Source organism: Pan paniscus, chromosome 3 (genome assembly GCF_029289425.2).
Source record: "Pan paniscus chromosome 3, NHGRI_mPanPan1-v2.0_pri, whole genome shotgun sequence".
Taxonomy (NCBI): domain Eukaryota; kingdom Metazoa; phylum Chordata; class Mammalia; order Primates; family Hominidae; genus Pan; species Pan paniscus.
Window position 1 is genome coordinate 173,945,176 of NC_073252.2, and position 20,811 is coordinate 173,965,986.

Sequence of the window (20,811 nt, forward strand, 5' to 3'; positions counted from 1 at the left end):
ATTAAATGACATAAAACAATTGTGTGATTTATAAATATATATAAGCCAGCAACCAACAACTGCTGTTATATTTTTTCTTTCTGAAATAAGAAATGAAGCTATATCAATCTATTAAAGAAGTAATTTCTAGAACATGTATACCACTCAATGAAAAAGAATCTTTTTATTTGTTTTGAACTCTGTATTTATGTCCCTGTTATTTATTTTCTTGTAATCCCTTAGAAGAATTTATGTAATTAATCTAATAACATATGAGAATCAAAGGATACTACAATGTATATCACATTCCAATTTCTGTATGAACTAAGTTTTCACACCTTGTTCTTCCCCTTCAAAATCCGAAATTTAGCCACTACGTATTTCTATTCAAACATATTTAATAATAAATATCTTATCTTACAATATCAATATGCTTTATATCAGAGAGATTTATGAGCCACCTCAAGACCAAACAAGATATAAATATCTTTATGTGCAACTACTTAGTAATTTTATAATTGTGTTAGACTTTCATTGAGTGTCTAAGATAAAAGCAATGCAACCCTTACTTTAAAAAATGTGTAATTTAACTCTTTAGGATAAATTATTCAGTGTGAAATTGTTTTACAAAGTGTCTGTAACTTTCACCATGCTAATCAAATTCCTAGTTATTCTCTCTCTGTAGCTACACAGGAGGTGGCTCTGCCTATATTTAGAAGCAACTCTTGTTCCCAGACATCTGGTATATAATTTACAGGGAGAGAGCCTGCCCTGTTTTGTAAACACCACATTGCTAGAGAAAAACACTCACATTTTTATATCTATGCGATTTTGTAAGGTTTGATACCATACCTAAATCACCATCTCCCCACGGCACTTCACACCAGCCACTGTCGAGGTAAATCCGACTCATAATTTTTTTTTTTTTAATCAGCAAGAAAAGAAAAAATCACTTGTCATTTGCCAGTTCTGTTCGGCCATTTTAAGGAGCTCCAAGCTCCTTGTAATATGACCGTCGGCCTCCAAAAAGAAAAACAGCTTTTGAAAAGGGGATTTATTTCCAAAATTGCTTTTTCTTATTGATCACTCCTCTTTATTTGAGAAACTGCTGGTCCTAACTTATTTTTTCTCCTTACAGTATGTGCCCTGAATTGAAATAAAAGCACTACAATTAGACCTCTGTCCATGGCCATGGAAAAACCATATTATTGTTATAAATGTCTTTGTGGCTGGGGGTGGGTGGCTTATGCCTGTAACCCCAGCTGCTCTGGAGGCTGAGGCTGAAGGATCATTTGAGCCCAGGAGTTTGAGATCAGCCTGGGCAACATAGTGAGAACTTGTCTCTGCAAAAAAAAAAAAAAAATGTAAATTAAAAAAAATTATCTGGGCATGGTGGCATGTCCCTGTAAATGCCAGCTACTAGGGAAGTCCTGAGATGAGAAGATTGCTAGAGCCCGAGTTTGAGGCTGCAGTGAGCTGTGTTCCCAATACTGCACTCCAGCTTGGGCAACAGAGTGAGACTCTGTCTCAAAACAAAACAAAACAAATAAACAAAAAAGTCTTTACCTGCTCCCAATCTTAGAACATCCCATCAGCAGAAGCAGGATGTGGACTCAATAGAGAGCTAGCTTAGCAATGGTGCAGAGTTTAGCCACACCTGCTCTTCCTCAGTGTTCTCAAAATAGGAAAATTAGGGAATTAATTATAAGGAGAGGGAATAAGCAATGACATTTCATATAACATGTTCATTTCAGTAAAAAATGGCAATACATTTTTCAGATCTCTTACCTATTTTTTATATATATATATATATATATATATAATATATATATATATATATATTTTTTTTTTTTTTGAGTTGGAGTTTTGCTCTTGTCACCCAGGCTGGAGTGCAATGGTGCGATCTCGGCTCACTGCAACCTCCACCTCCCAGGTTCCAGTGATTCCCCTGCCTCAGCCACCCAAGTAGCTAGGATTACAGACATGTGCCAACACACCCATCTGATTTTTGTATTTTTAGTAAAGATGGGGGTTTCACCATGTTAGTCAGGCTGGTCTCAAACTCCTGACCTCAGATGATCCACCCGCCTCGGCCTCCCAAAGTGCTGGAATAGATGTGAGCCACCGAGCCTGGCCCCTGTAAAATATTAAACCAACAATCGTCTTCACAATGGAGGTGGATTTACCATGAAGCCAGTGAAACCCTTAACCTGCACAGACTCCCCTTCTAAGACTCTGTCCCTAATTTCATGTTACTTTTCTTAAAGGAGCCCCCAAAGTGTATACAGTATAAGCTTCAGACTTGACAACATGTATCCCATCTCTACTCACAAGTTTATAAGCAAATTAAAAATCACCAGGCATTTACTAGCCTTTATTGTATACTTTCAGACAACCACAGAGCCACAGAAATCCTTGAAACATGGTTTCAAGGGAAATAATGTCTGGCATCTCAATGCATTTCTAAAAGCCAACATCTTTCTCTTAAGACTAGCTATTCCTTTTTCACTTCTCTATTGGTTTAAACAGTGTTACCATTTCCCTCCATCACCTGGTAATAATCATATGGTCTCAAATTTAAGCACAATAATTTTCAAGCTATCAGCTATCTCAGTTAACTATTACTGATCACTGGTCATGGATAGAGCATGCTGGATTTAACTATAAGATAGACCTGAGTTCAAATTCCAGCATAGATATTTACTAGTTATGTAACCTTTGGAAGTTAACATCTTGAAACCCAGTTTTCTCAACTGTAAAAACAAGGATGAGTCTACCTGCCTCACTGAATTGTAATGAATGTAAAGTACTTAGCACAGTACTAAATGCATTTGAAACATCACAAATACAACCCAAATTTCATTTTAAACAATTACTTTCATATATCTTCCCCATCAGCTTTTAACTACATCTTCTAAACAGAAGGAAGGATAACTTATTTAAGATAAAGATGCTTTATCTCATCTTATTCCTCTTGGCTATATATCTGTAGGAGATAAAAATAGATATTGTCAAAATTTAGTAACAATTATTACATGCATATGGATTACTCTAATCTACATAGCTCCCACGCTGATCTCTCCCACAAATTTCAGTGCCACATGTTAAAATTTACTTCTGGGGATTCACCTAGATATTTTCCTGGCATCTCAATACATTTCTAAAAGCCAACATCTTTCTCTTAAGATTAGCTATTCTTTTTTCATTTCTCTATTGGTTTAAACAGTGTTACCATTTCCCTCCATCACCTGGTAATAATAATATGGTCTCAAATTTAACCGCAATAATTGTCAAGGAAACTTTATATATTGAGTGTTTCGTGTGCTTCTTTGAAAGGAGTCAGTTGTTTTTGGCCCAGTGTTTTTTTCCACTGTTGTTGTAGTTTCTTTTCCCACCTTGAGTCCTCATCATCCAAGCTCAGTCTTTGCCTCTATCTACATTAACTCTTCAGGAGCTCCCTTCTAGTGCCATGAACATAAATATTATCCACATATTGATTACCCCAATTTTAGGTTTGGCTATTCAACTTCTCCACTTGAATATCTAAATAGGTAATACAACTTAACATGTCCCAAACTGAACCCTTGATTCCTTACTCCTAACTTCTCCCGATCCGCAAATGGCAACTGCACTCATTCAGGTGCTTCAAGGCCAAAACCCTCTGCATAATCCTTAGTTTCTGTTTCTCACACCCACCAGGCCCACACCAGGAAGTCATTTTGCCTCTATCATTTAAATGTATCCAAACTTTGTATCTCAACCTCCACCACTATACCCTAGTCCAAGCCACCATTATTCTCATCTGATGTATTGCAAAAGTCTCCTAACTAGTCAGTGTGTTTCTGCCCATGCCCTTCCAGTAGTCTGTACTAAACATGGGAGCCAAAGCAATCCTTTGGAAGTTAGAAAGAATCCCATGGCTTCCCTTCTCACCTGGAATAAAATCCAAAGTCTTTGTCATGACCTATGAACTCTCCAGGCTCTGATCTCGGGTTCTACCCACTTTTTCCTAGGCCCATCATCTTCATCCAGCCATACTGGCCTCCTTACTTTTCCTTACACAACCTTCTGTTTGCTCTTTCTGAAGTACTCCTTTCTGAGACCCACATCACTTGTTCTCTGAGTTTAGTGCTCTCTGAAATATCACCTTATCAGAGAGGCCTTCTTGACAACCTTCTATTAAAAAATCCTCCCTGTCCCTTCCCCAACATTCATGCTTTGTCTCCTTTCCCTGCTCTACTTTTCTTCTCAGCACTTATTACTAGAATGTTAGACCTTAGAAAGCGAGACTCAGTTGATTTCATTCATTACCATATCCTCAATACCTAGCACATCAGTGAATGTTTGTTGCATGAATGAGTGCTCAAAGTCACATGATCACACCCAGCTTCATTAGAACCTTGTCTGAGCGGCCGTATGGAGCTTTGTAATGGGGTTAAAATCAAGGGCTGTGAAAGGAGGCATATCCGAATTGGACTCCTGACTCTATCACGTATTGGCTCACTCTGTTTTTCACATTGCTAAGTTTCAGTTTCCTCACTATAAAATGGGGGCAATCATACTTACATATTCTAGTTGTTCTAAGGGTTACATGGACATGAGAAGTGTCCAACACAAAGTGTGTTCTTAAGAAAGTCAATGTTATGATTTCCATTGCATTAGGACTTAGGGGAATTAAATAACTTGCCTCAAGTTATAAACAATAACTGACAAAGCCAGGAAGCAAACTCCGTTCTTTTGAATGTCCAGTTGAAATTTTAGGGTACAATATTCTTTTCAACCCTAGAACTCATAGGGCACTTGGTGGACTGTTATTCCATAATGAGTCCATAATAAATATAACTAACAGACTAGACAAGTGAAGAGTTACTTCAATAAAAGGAAGAATTGTGGAATTGTGTTTTCTACATTTTCATATAATAATAGTATATTTGAAATAGTAGCAAAACACAGCAATACAGTACTATTAACTGTAATACCTTATTGATTATAAAAGTTGTACATTAAATAAGTGAAATTTGACATACACAAGAAATCATAGTGCTTATTTCTAAATACAACCATTATAAACATTTTAGGGTGTATCTTTCCAACTTTTTTCTAGAAACACACATTTTTTAATCAAGATACAATCATAGTGTTTGTAAGGTTTTTAACTGATTTGTTTTCATTTAAGATATCTCATGGTCATTGTTCTATGTGAAAAAATATAGTTCTACCACAAGTGATTATGATATATTGATATGTATTTAATCATATAGCTAGAGCATTATGTGTGTATTTATTTATTTAATTATCTATCAAATGATGTTTAGGTGGCTTTTAGTTTTGGGAAATCAAATATTATTACTTACCTTTGTGAATAATTATCTGCTTAGGGTAAATTCCTAAAATTTTGACACATACCATCAAATTACCTCCAGCAAGACTGATCCTATTTACATTCTCATTAACAGCACTGGGAAAATGTAAAGCTAAATCTAGTGAAAGTTTGCTAAGACTTGTCTTTTTTTTTTATTTTAAATCATAGCATGGGGGCATTTTTTTTATTATATATTTTTTCTTCTCCTTTTTTTTCAGAGACAGAATCTTGCTCTGTCATCCAGACTGGAGGGCAGTGATGCATCGCTCACTGCAGCCTTCAAATCAGGCTCAAGCAATCCTCCTGCCTCAGCCTTCTGAGTCACTGGAATAACAGGTATGTGCCACTGGGCCTGGCTCTATATTTTCAGTATATTTAAGGCATGTCGAAAAAAAAATTGTATAGAAAATTAGATTTTTAACATAAAACGATAGCTTATTTTCAACTTCCTTTAGAGTCTCTATCTGCATTGAAGATATGTGAGACTCATCCAGGTGAATTAGTTTACTTAATTTTTTTTTTAATTTTTGCCATTGACACAGTTCTATTATGTTGCTAATGCCTGCGGTTTAGTGCATAGTTAGGTAACTTACCCTTCATTTAAGAAATGACAGGATTGTCTTTATTTCTTTAATAATTGCATTCCTTCTGGACTTTAAGGACCATGAAATGATGAGACTACTTATTGCTGCTCCCCACCTCTAGCACAGTGTCTAGCACACAGTTAACACTGGATAGGCATTTGTTGAATTGTTGAATTGTCTTCTTTGTAGTCAACCACTTTTTTCCTTGCTGGTATATTTCTCAATTTTGTTGTTAATTATGTTGTTAAAAAGTAATAAAAAGGAAATGTGTATTGGGGTGGGGAGTAGGGATCCAGTTGCTTTCTCAAACTTTGAAAGAAATTACAGTGTTTTAACCTATTTGAAAATATGCTTTGTATGTTTGAAAAACATAATCATTTATAATAACATTCTTCAAGCTCCAGCTATTACATAGTAAATATAACTCTTACAATCTTGGGGGGCAAGAGACGTTTTATCTCTGAATCTGCATTTTCGACACTTAAATTTATCATCTATCATACTGGTGTTCTACTAAAACTTATGCAAATGTATGGATATTCCTTTTTAAAAATAATTCCTCCTCTTTGGTACTGTGCTCATTCTCCTTTCTATCTTTCATAGTTTTCTATCATTATAATTAATGACTTCGTGTCAGAACACTTTTAGGAAGTTGCTCTACTCATTTTCTTGCCTAAATCATCCTCCTACTTGATGTCTAATTTACATGATTTAAAATTTCCATATTGCCTGTAAACAGTCTTTTCCTGCTTAATAGCATCTTTCCTTGTTTCCATACCAACTTAGAAACACCTGCTGAAACAGAAAGGTAAACAAACCAGAGTCTAAGAGTTTGCAGTCATGTTTAATATACAGTCACAAAAATGAGTCAGCCGATGCAGTTTCCATACACGAAAAGGCAAGAATACAGAGCAGTCCTTTGCCATGCCATACATGTACATTTCAATCCGCATTCTGGAAAGCACCCGCAGTTTAAAGTTAGTATTTGCAAAAACAGGCCAATATGGTTTATTTCAGGACACCGACATATTTGAAATGGCTGCTATACTAACCTTGACTGGTCAGAATACCCCAGCTAGCTTTTTGTTTAGAAGAACATTCCTGTATACTTGCTAGCCCTCTTTTCGTGAGGACCTGCTTAATGCAGTTCATTTCAACAGCAATATCTGCGGACATAGTTTGGTTGACGTTTTTTGTCTGTGACAACCAGGTGTCATAAGTGCAAATTCTCTAGCAAGAAGAAATATCAGCGTCTGGATTTCTAACTATTTTTTCCTTCCCTTCAGACTTTCACAAAGGTTCCTGTGTGCTAACTTGAGAATGTCTTCAACATTGAACTCTATTCAGAAACACTTGGATCAGGGCTGGTAGGTGCAATGTGGAGGATGGGCCAGAAATGCTGGAGCATTTTCTATTTTTAAAGCAGAGACATGCTGCAGCCGGAAGTCTTTAACTATTTGTGTGATATAGAAAGTAAAAAGTGGGTATAATTGCTTTTCCTAGTCGAAACGAATAGAAATGAGCTCTATCGTTACAAGATAAAAGCCTATTTAAAGAACCTACAAATCAATCAAATGTAAAATTGCCTGTTGATAATGACTGCAGACAGAATATTGCAGCCAGAAAGCTCAGTCGTGATCAGAGACTAGGTTAGCCTTTCTCCTTCATCCTCAGGAGTAAGTATGAGATGTGCCTTAGGACTGGGCGTGGTGGCTCACGCCTGTAATCCCAGCACCTTGGGAGGCCGAGGCAGGCAGATCACCTGAGGTCAGGGGTTAGAGACCAGCCTGGCCAACGTGGTGAAACCCCGTCTCTACTAAAAATACAAAAATTAGCTGGACATAGGGACGGGGCGCCTGTAGTCCCAGCTACTCAGAAGGCTGAGGCGGGAGAATCACTTGAACCCGGGAGGCAGAGATTGTACCACTGCACTCCAGCCTGGGCGACAGAAGGAGACTCCGTCTCAAAAAAAAAAAGTGCATTACGGTCAGCTGGTAGCCAGCTCATGTTTTCATTTTGCAAGGATCTAAGTTTAGAATTGGCTTCAATACAAAATCACAGTCCTCTTATTTATATAGGCACAGCTCACTATTGTGATTTTTCTAGAGGTCATCTCTAAATCAAAAGACGTCAGCAGTCAATTTAAGTACAGCTGAGATTTTTCACCCTAAAAGGCAGAGGAAAGGGTAGTTGGCAGGATGAGAGGAAAAACCAAACATGTGCCTGGTATTTTTTGCTGGCCTATAAAGTTGAAAAAGGCACAGAGTCTATGATGGAATCAAGAGCAGCGACCGAACTATGATAGGACTCCAAGGATTAAGTGAGCTGGTGATCACGTTACAGAGTATTAACATACTGAAATCTGTCTTGCTGAAATATGGTGACAGATTCTGTTATCTATCTTTTTTTCATCAGTATTTTTAAGGCTCTACCTTCTGCTAGTATATAAAAGGAAAAAAAAATTACTGGGGTTATTGTCTTCATGTAACAAGCCAAGTAAGAGGAAAAAAAAATTATGACTATAATTCTGTCCTATGCACTACCCTGTGGACATTTGCTGCCATATTACATTGCCAGTGTTTACCTCAAGTTATCACTAATGAATACCACACATATCTTTTCCTTATCTTGAATTAAATTCTAATCCTACCAGCTGTTTGTGTGACCTGGAGCGAGTAGCTTAATGACACCATAGTTTCCTTCTCTATAAAATGAGGAGCTTGGATAAGACCAGATTCTATGACTAACACACAAAGGGTAAGAGAGTGCGTGAGCTGTAGACATATTATATTAGCACAGAAGAGGCTAGATATTCCTAATGAAACTGAAACTCAGAGCCAGCTTGGCCCAGGCTATCTGTATGGGTGGCACATTCCTAGGTGAAGTTAGAAAAGACTGAAGGGGCCTATTCAGTCCAGCATATTTACATGAAGCAATTGTCATTCACCACTGGCTCTTTGTCGCCTGGTTTGTACTCATAAGGGGAGTACGGTAATCTACACAAACCATACAGCAAAAGTAAATTTTAATTTTTGTTTAAAATTAAATTAATTAAAAGAAATTTCAATTTTAAGCTTATATTTATTATTTTGTAACAACAAAAGCTTATGCTTTTGAATAATGCATATTCCTACAGAATGCATAATAATGCACAATAATATTCCTACAGAATAAATGTAGGAAGTTTTATCGTAAGTGTTGTGACAATTTTTGTTTTATCATAAGTACTGTGACAATTTTTGTTCTGAAAACAATTTTAGACACCGTATATTATAATGATCTATTTCTCTGTGTCTCCCCTACTTAGTTGTGCACTCTGATCGCAGAGACTGAGTCTATACAGCTGTTATTGCACAGGTCTAAGTACTGGACCTCTTAAGCCGTGGGCACTAAAAGAGTTGTTAAAGAGTAATTTGAATATGGAATTTCCTAGAATGCTTTAAGAAGGCTTTCTGTAGTCCTCGATGGTAGTAAACAAATTTCCAGGGCAGTGGGGAAAAAAGAAGCCATTGGATTTGAGTATAACTCACACTTACTGAACTGGGAGATGTGCTGCACTGAAGGTGAACTAAGGAGAACCTATCAATACTTAATTCTTTTAAAAATTTAAAATGGATCAAAAGCAAAAATAATTTTTAAAAATGACTCCATGGAATTGGAGGAAAATGATACGGTTAATTCACTAGAAAATAAAGAACAGAAGAGTGAATAGATTGAGTGTGCTCAGTGTACGTTCTGTGTGCTCAGCTGTATGGATTCACAAAAAGAAATGCACAGTGAGTGAACGCGTTAGGGACAGAATTGTTTAAATGCTAGATATCTGTGACTGTACCTGTAAGACAGCACTGTGAAATCTCGAGATATCTAGAAGAACATTAAGCCATATGAGTGGGCAGAAGTTTTAAAGAGAGCCAGTATCAGATAAAACACTAGGAAAATAATAAAAATTATAATCTATAGAAGATAATGGACTCTGAATCATTATGGCTCAGAAAAAGCATCTAAGATATACCATAGATGAATGATGGCCTAACGTTACTACCGACAGGGACTAAAATAAAATGTTAAACCTTATAGGATATGAAACAAAGGCAATTCTATCTCCAGGAACTATTGTATTTCCATTTTAACCAGTGCTAATGTCCCTGAAAACATGGGGACCTGTGTCTGGTTTGGTCACTAATCCTCAGTGGGAAAGTGATGTTAAAGCTGGAAAGTTTCAAAGAAGGGCACTGGAAACCATCAAAGACATGAAGACACTTCTGCAGCAGGGAAATCTTAATACTTATAGATGTTTCAAACTGGAAGGTTGAAATGTAAGAGGCATTATGACAGAGAGCTACATAATTATGAAAGGCATAGTTAAGAGTGAGTAAACATTTTCAAGAAATTCTGAAAAATGAGAAAGCAAGATCACCTTCTGACAATTTTTAAAGCTAAAAACTTGGGGACACAAATTTAGCTTTTTTGGCTTACACAACCAATTACAAACTTAAAGAGCTCACTGCTTCCAAGAAGTGGTATTTAGATAAATTAACAAATGAGTGATCCACAGATATGGATTTTTGAGGGTATATTCCTGAGTTTGGGGACTTCAAAGTAATTGTTCCTCCATTGTCAGAAAAAGAACATCAGGATAAATATATTCCTACTTGGATCTGGCTTGGCAGTTTTCCCCATTTTTTACTACAAAAATTTCAAACATATATGCACGTCCACGCACAGTGTCAACAATTATCAACTTACGGTTAGTCTTGTTTCAACTATAACTCACCCACTTTCCCACAAAAACTCCTAGGATTATTTTGAAGCCAATCTCAGTATATAATTTCATCCATAAATATTTTAGTATTATCTCCAAACGATGAGTATTCTTTATAATTATAACCGCAATATCATAATCGCAAAAACAGCAATACTATAATATTAACAAACACAGGTTGATAATTTTTATTTTCTGAAAAGCAGCTCAGTTCACAAACTGCCTTCAATAATGATACTTAAGTTGATATAACTTTTAAGTCCTTTATCTCAGGACAAAAGTCTGTGATAATCTTTTTATTTCTGAACGTCTTTTTAAAAGTGTAAGTTTCCCATCCTTAGAAACAAAATGAATGTTTACTCCAAAATTACTATTAAGGGCTCACTAAGTAAAAAAATAAAACCTCCTTAAATCATCACAGAGAAATCCTAAGGTTTTCTTTTACCTGTTACTGCCAAATTTCCACCATTGCAAAGAGGCATCTGGAAGGGGCCATTATTCAGTTCTCAGAGGCTGTGCTGCTTTGGGTTTCTTTACAAGGCCATGCCCTCATACAACCTTTAGGAGTCATATCTGAGCCCAGTTCTTGCTCCATTTTATTTTTTATTCTACTTTACTTAAACATGAGTACCTAAATCTGTTGGCCTAGTGATAGTGAGTGAGGGCAGATGAGGTCTGAGAGTAAGCCTGACATAAGCATCTTGGAAAAAAAATTGAGTAGTTGTTATCCAACAGTTAACCTTTGTTCCAAAGGTCATTCATTTATTGTATAAAGGTTGCTGGGAAACTACAGACGTCAATCTTGTGGTGAGTGATATCTCCTCTCCTATAGGAGAGAATGGAGTGGTGATCTGGAAGCTATGGGGAAAAAAATCATGAACGTGTCTGTCTATCACCATCTTTGTCCTCAATGACGTAGATGACCTAAGGAGAAAAGGGTGGCCTTCACCACAAACTGCACATACACCTGGGACGCGGAAGGGTCAAAGGGGAAGATCCGGTGACAGGAGGACAAGCTTTACCTCCGCATGTTGCTAAATGACCAGTGACGTGTGCAAACACCCACGGCACCTGGTACCCTACAGCAAAATTCAGAATCCCAGCTGCAGCTTCCTCACACTGCCATCCAACTCTTACATTATCTTTTCTTCCAATCTCACTTGGAACAACACAAAAAAGGGAAACAGATCCAACATAACCAAGCTGACACAACACGGAGCCACCACAGATGACAAGGTTACTTATACTTGACTTCATGACAGGAGTTTGGGACTAGTCTCTTGTTTTCTCTATTATTGTGGTTCACATACTAGAAATATTTCCACCTGTAATGCTTGGTAGAAGTCACTAGTAAAATTATCTGCTATTGGAGTTCTTCTGAGGAATTTTAAAAACTACTTATACATATACATATTTGAATTTACAACTATTTAAGTTCTCTCTTCTAAACTCAGCTTAGATCAGTTGTGTTATTTAGAAAATTGTCCATTTTGTCTTAATATTCAAAATTATTGGCATTATGTTGTTATATAATAACCACTTATGGTAAAAATGTCAGCGGTATCTGCTATTATAGTCTCTTCCTCAATCCAGCTGTTGTTTATTTGCACCTCTGTAACAACGACAAGTTTGGACAGAGGTTGTCTGTCCAAAGAACCAGCTTTTGGCTTTGTTGATTCTTCCTGTCTTCATTTTTCACTTTATTAATTTCTGCTTGCAGCTTTCTTATTTTCTTCATCAATTTGTGGAAAGTGAGTGTTTTATTCTTTACATAATTTTGATTTCTTGACCTATGAGTTACTTTAAAATATTTTTTCTTAACTTCCAAATAATTTTTTTTCTAATTACATTTTGTTAATGATTTCTACATTAAAATTACTGAGGCCAGTTATACGTTCCCTATCAGAGGTCAGCCAACTATGGCTCATAGGCCAAATTTAGCCTATCATCTGTTTTTGTAAATAAAGTTTTATTGTAACAGAACTAAACTCAATTGTTTATATATTATCTATATTTTCTTTTACATAACATCAAAGTTGAAACTGTACTCAACTAGTCCAACAAAATTGACCCAGGAGACTAAAATATTTACTCTTTAATCTTTTACAGGAAAAGTTTGCCAACCTCTGGACTTTATAATATTAGTCATTTAAAATTTACTGAGACATACTTTACAGTCCTGTGTATACTTAGTTCTTATAAATGTTCAAAATGTCCATGAAAAGAATGTGGATGTGAAGTTCCATATATCAATTAGGTCTATCTTTTTAAATTCTTCTACATGTTTATATAATGAAGATGTTTGTCTGCATAACTAATCAATTACTAAGATAATTTGATTAAAATTTTTCTCCTTAAAAATTAGGTAAATTTTTGAATTTTATATTGTAAAGCAATTTTATTATGTGAATAAGAATTATTACAGCTTTTTAGTAAATTCAACCTCTTATTATATAGTGGCATCTAGTAGGTTTTTTCCTTTATTTTTATTTTTTATTTTTTTGGAGACAGGTCTTACTCTGTTGCCCAGGCTGGAGTGTGATGGCACAATCTTGGCTCACTGCAACCTCCGTCTCCCAGGTTCAAATGATCCTCCCACCTCAGCCTCCTGAGTAGCTGGGATTACAGGCATGCGCCACTATGCCTGGCTAATTTTTTGTATTTTTGGTAGAAACGGGGTTTCACCATGTTGCCCAGGCTGGTCTCGAACCGCTGAGCTCAAGCAATCTGCCTGCCTTGGCCTCCCAAAATGCTGGTATTACAGGCATGAGCCACTACGCAGGCAATTTTTTCCCTTAAAGTCTTATTTTTCTCATATTAATATAGCAACAGCACTTTTAGTTAGTATTTCCCTTGGGCACATCTTTCTTGATCCTTTTATTTTCAACCTTTCTGAATCCTTATGTTTTAGACAGGACATTTCTAAAAATATATTGCTGGATATTACAAAAATTCAGTCTGAACATTGTAATCTTTTAACTGGAAAAACCATTCAATTTATAGCTATTTAATCGCCGATGTATTTGGATTTATTTTTCCCACATTAGTTTGGTGCTTTGTATTTGACTCACCATTTCTATGTTTCTTTGCTCACTTTCTTTTGTTCTTTTAAATTTTTTTATAATCCCATATTTCTCGCTTCTACTCTGAATGGTATATATTATATTTATGATTTTTAAAACACTGTGCCTAAAATTTTATTCAGACTCAAGCATTAAGGAGAGCTAGAATAAAATTATAGCCATAATCTTGTCTACAGAAGTGACATCTTTCAAGTATAAGTTTGGGGTGATACATGCTTCATACACCAAAGCACAAATTCATTGATGTACAGGGCATACCACATAAACCGCATTTACATCCACAGCTACATACACCTATAGCACTGAATAAAAATACTGCTGTTTTTAATAGGCCAATTACTACTTCAATTGCTATGTATGATTTAAATCTGGAACAGCTGTTTAAAAACACGACCTCACATCTAGTACAGGGAGGCACTGACTCTTCCTCTAACAGTGGCTATCTCTTTGATAAATCTCAATTTTATCCTACGACCAAGTGAAAATAGCCAAACTGTAAACAGTCACTTGAGTTAAGTTGACCCAGGGGTTGGGCCTGGTGGTTCACACCTATAATCCTAACACTTTTGGAGACCGAGGAGGTGGGAAAATTGCTTGGGGCCAGTAGTTTGAGATCAGCCTGGGCAACATAGCAAGACCCCCATCTCTACAAAAAAATAGTTTAAAAATTAGCTGGGCATGGTGACATGTGCCTATAACCCCAGATACTCAGGATGTCGGGGCTTATCCTGAGTAGCTGGGACTACAGGCACACTACAGGTTCAAGTGGGGAGGATCACTTGAGCCCAGGAGTTCAAGGCTGCAGTGAGCTATGATTGCACCACTGTGCTCTCACCTGGGCAACAGAGATCCTATCTCAACAACAACAGCAACAATAACAAAAAAGATGACCCAGGCCTCACTTCAGTCACCACCCTCTTTATAAGCTGTCCCCTAAAGCCAGCTCTTCAGGAGTTTCCAGATAAACTTAATTATTCATTACCAGGAAGTGATGAGATACGTTATGAAGCTATGCAAACATAATGAAACACAAAGAAATCCCCCCATATTGACAAAGGGCTAATATCCAGAATCTACAAAGAACTTAAACAAATTTATGAGAAAAAATCAAACAACCCCATCAAAAAGTGGGGAGAGGATATGAACAGACACTTTTCAAAAGAAGACATTTATGCAGCCAACAGACACATGAAAAAATGTTCATCATCACTGGTCATCAGAGAAATGCAAATCAAAACCACAGTGAGGTATCATCTCACACCAGTTAGAATGGCGATCATTAAAAAGTCAGGAAACAACAGATGCTGGAGAGGATGTGGAGAAATAGGAATGTTTTTACACTGTTGGTGGGAGTGTAAACTAGTTCAACCATTGTGGAAGACAGTGTGGCGATTCCTCAAGGATCTAGAACTAGATATACCGTTTGACGCAGCCATCTCATTACTGGGTATATACCCAAAGGATTATAAATCATGCTACTATAAAGACACATGCATACGTATGTTTATTGTGGCACTATTCACAATAGCAAAGACTTGGAACCAACCCAAATGTCCATCAATGATAGACTGGATTAAGAAAATGTGGCACATATACACCATGGAATACTATGCGGCCATAAAAAAGGATGAGTTCATGTCCTTTGTAGCGACATGGATGAAGCTGGAAACCATCATTCTGAGCAAACTATCACAAAGACAGAAAAACCAAACACTGCATATTCTTATTCTTAGGTGGGAATTGAACAATGAGAACACTTGAATACAGGGCGAGGAACATCACACACTGGGGCCTGTCGTGGGGTGGGGACTGGGGGAGGGATAACATTAGGAGAAATACCTAATGTAAATGATGAGTTAATGGGTGCAGCAAACCAACATGGCACTTGTATACATATGTAACAAACCTACATGTTGTGCACATGTACCCTAGAACTTAAAGTATATAAAAAAAATTACACAGATAAAAAAAAAGAAATCCCCCATATTGATCTTGGTGTAAAATTAGTAATGGTTATTTAACTTAGGCTAATTAGAACTTGCTGTGTTGCTGTTAAAATATCAGAATTGGAAGAAGTGGGGGAAAATGTTTTACTGTATTTAATTTTAACCATAAGGAGGAAGGCTTTTACAGCTACTATAAGACTATTTATGGGTCAAGAGATAATAGGGAAAAAGGAAGAATGATGGTATTCGATGAGATTTTTCTGAGGCAATCTTCTATAAAGTTTTTTTAAAATCTTATCTTAAGAAAAAGAAGAACCTTTCAGACCATCTATCAGATACATGCAGTACATGTATTCAGGATATAAGGAATGGACTCTGAAAGATAATTTCACTTAAACCAGTATCACAGCACTAGCCATGACCACAGAGTATGAGTGTAGACAGTCCACACCACAGTGCAGTTGCTTATTTAGTGAGTTCAGGTGCTGTGAACTGTTTCTCCAGATATTAAAGCTGAAACATGAACTACACCAATAATGATATGGGGAATGCTTTTTTAAAAATGCATTTGCAGAAGCAAACTCTCCTCAGTATACTGAATGTCTAGATGTGTACACAGCTCAAAGTGAGATACTTCCTTAAGAATGGTAAGGGGTAGCTACAAAAACAAAACAGAAAACCTTCAGAAGACGTGATGGTTAATGACAGAATGTTGAAGGCTTTCCCTCTCAATTGAAAAACAAAAATGAACACTCCCTACCACCAATCTATTCAACATCATACAAGAGGTTTAATCCATAGAATAAAGAAAGAAGAAGAAATAAAAATGGTACAACATTTAGAAAGGAAACAAAACTCTCATTATTCACAAATAATATAACTTTTCACATAAAAAATCCCTATAGAACCCATAGATTCCTATTAGAATTAATAAGAGAGCTTAGAAAAGTTCTTTGGTATGAAATTAATATACAAAAATTAATGTATTTCTCTCTGCCCTTGACAAACAGGTTGAAAATGTAAAAATTTATTAAGATATTATTTATGGTAGCATAAAACAATTTGTTACCTATGAATAAATTCAACAAATATATGTAAGATCTCCCCAGGAGATGATAATAAAACATTATTGGGAGATATTCAATAAAACCTATATAAATGAGAAACTATATTACATTTATGATTGAAAAGCCAAGTATTACAAAGTTGTAGATTCTCCTTCAAATAAATGATTTATAGGTTCAATGAATTCCAACAAAAATGCAACAAGTATTGAGCGAACCACAGAAATTACTTCTAAAATTGATACATAGAATTTCAAATTACCAAGAATAGCCAAAACTATGAAAAAATAGAAGAATGTGGGAGATCTTGTTCTGTCTATGAAGACCTATTCTAAAGCTACAGAAATCAGTTTAGTGTAGTATAGGTCCAGAGCAATGTAATTGATAAGAGCCCGTAAGCAGACTCATGCATGAATAAACACTAGACTTACACAAACTGGGCACTGTAGTGACTATAGATTATGAAATATAGAACCCACTTTCCAATACATGGTGTGAATATAATTGACCATGCATTTGGTGAAAAATGGACTTACACCATACAAAAAATTAAATTCAAGTGGATGAATTTCAAAGGAATGCTTTAAGTATATGGAAGAAATACTTCCATTACCTTGAAGTGCCAAAAGATTTTTAAGATGAATTCCACAAAAAGTCTTAATCAAAGTGGAAAAGATTTGTAAATTTGACTATTTTTAAATTAAGAGTTTCTGTTCACCAGTAGAAACACCAATAAAAAGTGAAAAGTCAAGCCACAGAAGATATTTGTAAATAGTTCTTCTAAATGTTTTCATTTTCTTAACAATTTTAGGATACAAAATAACTTCTAAAACTCAATTTTAAAAAGGGGGAAGACAGATGGCCTGATAGAATAGAAGGCAAAATATTTGGCAAGCACATTGCAAAGGAAGAAGTACAAATGGTCAACAAAAATCAAAATGGCATTATTAGTCAGGGAAATGAAAATTAAACCATAATATACTCCCACATGCCCACCATATTAGCAATTTTTTATTTTTTATCTTTTCATTTTTTTGAGATTGAGTCACTCTGTCATGCAGGCTGGAGTGCAGCAGCACGATCATGGCTCACTGCAGCCTCACCCTCCCCAGGCTCTGGTGGGTCTCCCTCCTCAGCCTCTTAAGTAACTGGGTCTACAGGTGCACACCACCATGCCTGGCTAACTTTTGTATTTTTTGTACAGATGGGGTTTTGCCACATTGCCCAAGCTGGTCTCCTGAGCTCAAGTGATCCACCCACCTCGACCTACCAAAGAGCTAGGATTACAGGTGTGAGCCACTGTACCCAGCCCACATTGGCAAATATTAAGAGTACTGACAATATGTGAATTCTCATAACCTGCTGGGGTTTCACCACAGATACAGCCACATTGGAAAACAGGGCAATACTGTCTTAGAAACTGGAGATACACAGGCCCTATGACCTGGAAATTTCACTTCTAGAGCTATAAAAACTTATTTATACTAGATGTTTATAGAAATATTGTTCATAATTGCCCCAAATTGGTAATGGAATTTACATTATTGAAAATGAATGAACCTAGATATATGTAGGCAATTATATCATACTGTTCATTGTAAAAGTAAATAACAAAAGAATATTTAGAGAATGATTCAATTAATATAGGGTTCAAAAATAGGTTAAACCATATCAATATGAGATGTATGCATAGGAGCTGAAACTAAAGAAAGGCAAGAAAATGATTACTATAAAAACTAGTCACTCGGTCTTGATGGGAGAAGGAGAAGGTATTGTGTTTGAAAAGAGATACATGAAGGCTTCTGGGGTTCTATTTCATGACTTGAATGGTGGTTATACAGATTTACATTTTGTTTGTTTTGTTTTGCTTTCTTGAGACAGAGTCTTGTTCTGTCGCCCAGGCTAGAGTACAGTGGTGTGATCTTGGCTCCCTGAAACCTCTGCTTCCCGGGTTCCAACGATTCTCCTGCCTCAGCCTACCGAGTAGCTGGGATGACAGGCGTGGGCCACCACACCCGACTAATTTTTGTATTTTTAGTAGAGACAGGGTTTCGCCATCTTGGCCAGGCTGGTCTTGAACTTCTGACTTCAAGTAATCTGCCCGCCGCAGCCTCCCAAAGTGTTGGGATTACAGGCGTGAGCCACCGCATCTGGCCTATACAGTTTTGTGTTTCAAAATCTTGTATTAAACTCTGTAAACAAAGTTCTGACCATTTTTCCCAGTTGCGGCATATTTTATGATCAAGAAAATACTAATTAACAAAAAGATCCCAGGTAAAAAGATTTTAAAATAGAGGCAGAGGTTAACAGAAAATGCGACACTCCCAATATGAGAAGAGAAGAGTAAACACTTGGCTCTTCTTACCCTGCTGTTCTTTATTCCAACCTGCAGTCTTAGTGGGACTCTCTGCTCTCCCTGATTGGGAGAGCAGATCTGCTGAATGTCTGCTCTACCACTGAGGGTAATAAGAGACTTCAGTTCTTCTCCCATTGGTGCTGAGAAGTAACAGGGCATCCGAGAAGACCTAGGAAATTTCTCCTCATATGAAACTGTGCTTGGTGGAGAGGATGAGAAAACATGGAGTTAGACGAGTGCTCCAGAGGGCTGGGAAGCAAAATTTCCAACAGCATTCTTTAAGTGACCTTAGGCGATCCTTAAAGAAAGTGAGTTGGCCGGGCGCGGTGGCTCACGCCTGTAATCCCCGCACTTTGGGAGGCCGAGGCGGGCGAATCACGAGGTCAGGAGATGGAGACCATCCTGGCTAACACAGTGAAACCCCGTCTCTACTAAAAATACAAAAATTAGCCGGGCGTGGTGGCGGGCACCTGTAGTCCCAGCTACTCGGGAGGCTGAGGCAGGAGAATGGCGTGAACCCGGGAGGTGGAGCTTGCAGTGAGCCGAGATCGCGCCACTGCACTCCAGCCTGGGCGACAGAGCGAGACTCCGTCTCAAAAAAAAAAAAAAAAAAGTGAGTTAAGTGAAATATCACCTGCAAGGCCACAGGGAGTGTCCTAAAATAATGATGATTACAGATTATTTGGTGACTCAGTGCAGCTGTTCTGCGTTCGGTCAAGTACATTTACGTTCTGGAATAGGGTGGCTGAGGTCACGGGCGTGATAAATTCACAAAAGGTAGCTTGGGTTCTTTGTGCTAAAAGTTTCTCTGGCCAGGAAACTGATTCACCAAAAGTCAAAATAAATGTGCATAGCATTATTTAGCATTCAGAGCTAAAAGTGGACGTAGAAATCATTTTCTTTAGCCATTTACAAATGGCTTCAAAGAGCCCGAGGAGTTCAATAAAGTACCTCAGAGTGTGCTGGCAAAGTGTGGGCTGTCTCCCATCAGGGTAGCTTCCACTCTCAGCTTTACAAAATGACCTTCCAGATCACAAAAGAAAGGCCCAATGGCTTTAGAAAAGATTCAAAAACCAGTGATCCCGTCTAACTCCTTCATTTTGCAGATAAAGAAACAGGTCGAGAGAGGCGAGGTGGTATTCTCAAAGCGGCTCATAGGGCTGTCAGCAAAACAAGACAGGAACAGAGATCGTCTGCTTCTGACTTGGACTCTTTCCAATGTACTAGATTGCTAGTTAACGCCACGTGCGAACAAATCTAAACCAGTGAATATAAAACAAGGAAGACAGAAACAGATCTCTCATCACCAGCACCTACATCATAAGGTTTTCATAAAGATTAAACGCGTTTATAATGGTACTTGTTTAGAGCAGTTCCTGGCATGTACATAAGAACTGGGCATTTACCATTCTTATAAAATGACACTTTTCTGGTCCTTTCATTCTTTTTACCCACTTTGTTCACACACTGTTTTATCTACCAACTGCCAGCTTGAAATTTTCAAAGGGTCGCAAATCCATACAAGGAATAAAATCAACAATCTGTGTTCTCTAGTCTGAGCTCAACAGCTGCCGAGGAGAAAATCTGATCTGCACCATGGACAAGGACTTCATGTAAGAACCATTTTACACATAAACCTTCTCCTCCCCATGGCTCTAGCCACAGACAGTTTTAT

At 37.1% G+C, this 20,811-nt stretch overlaps 1 protein-coding gene across 3 annotated transcripts in view; it reads right to left on the reverse strand.

Moving 5' to 3' along the window:
* ASB5 (ankyrin repeat and SOCS box containing 5) overlaps positions 1 to 20,811 on the reverse strand; it is a 72,583-nt gene that overhangs the window by 33,079 nt on the left and 18,693 nt on the right. Inside the window, exon 1 of one of the 3 annotated variants that reach the window (XR_010112076.1) lies at positions 11,133 to 11,364. The exons of 1 other annotated variant lie outside the window; for it this stretch is intronic. Coding sequence is in view for 1 of the 2 variants with exons in the window: in XM_055112026.2 (XP_054968001.1) it covers positions 832 to 892 (61 nt within the window). In the remaining variant the exon portion in view is untranslated. Of the gene's footprint in view, positions 1 to 831; positions 1,645 to 11,132; positions 11,365 to 20,811 lie in introns of those variants that run through there. One more of the 3 variants, XM_055112026.2, reaches the window with a different exon arrangement.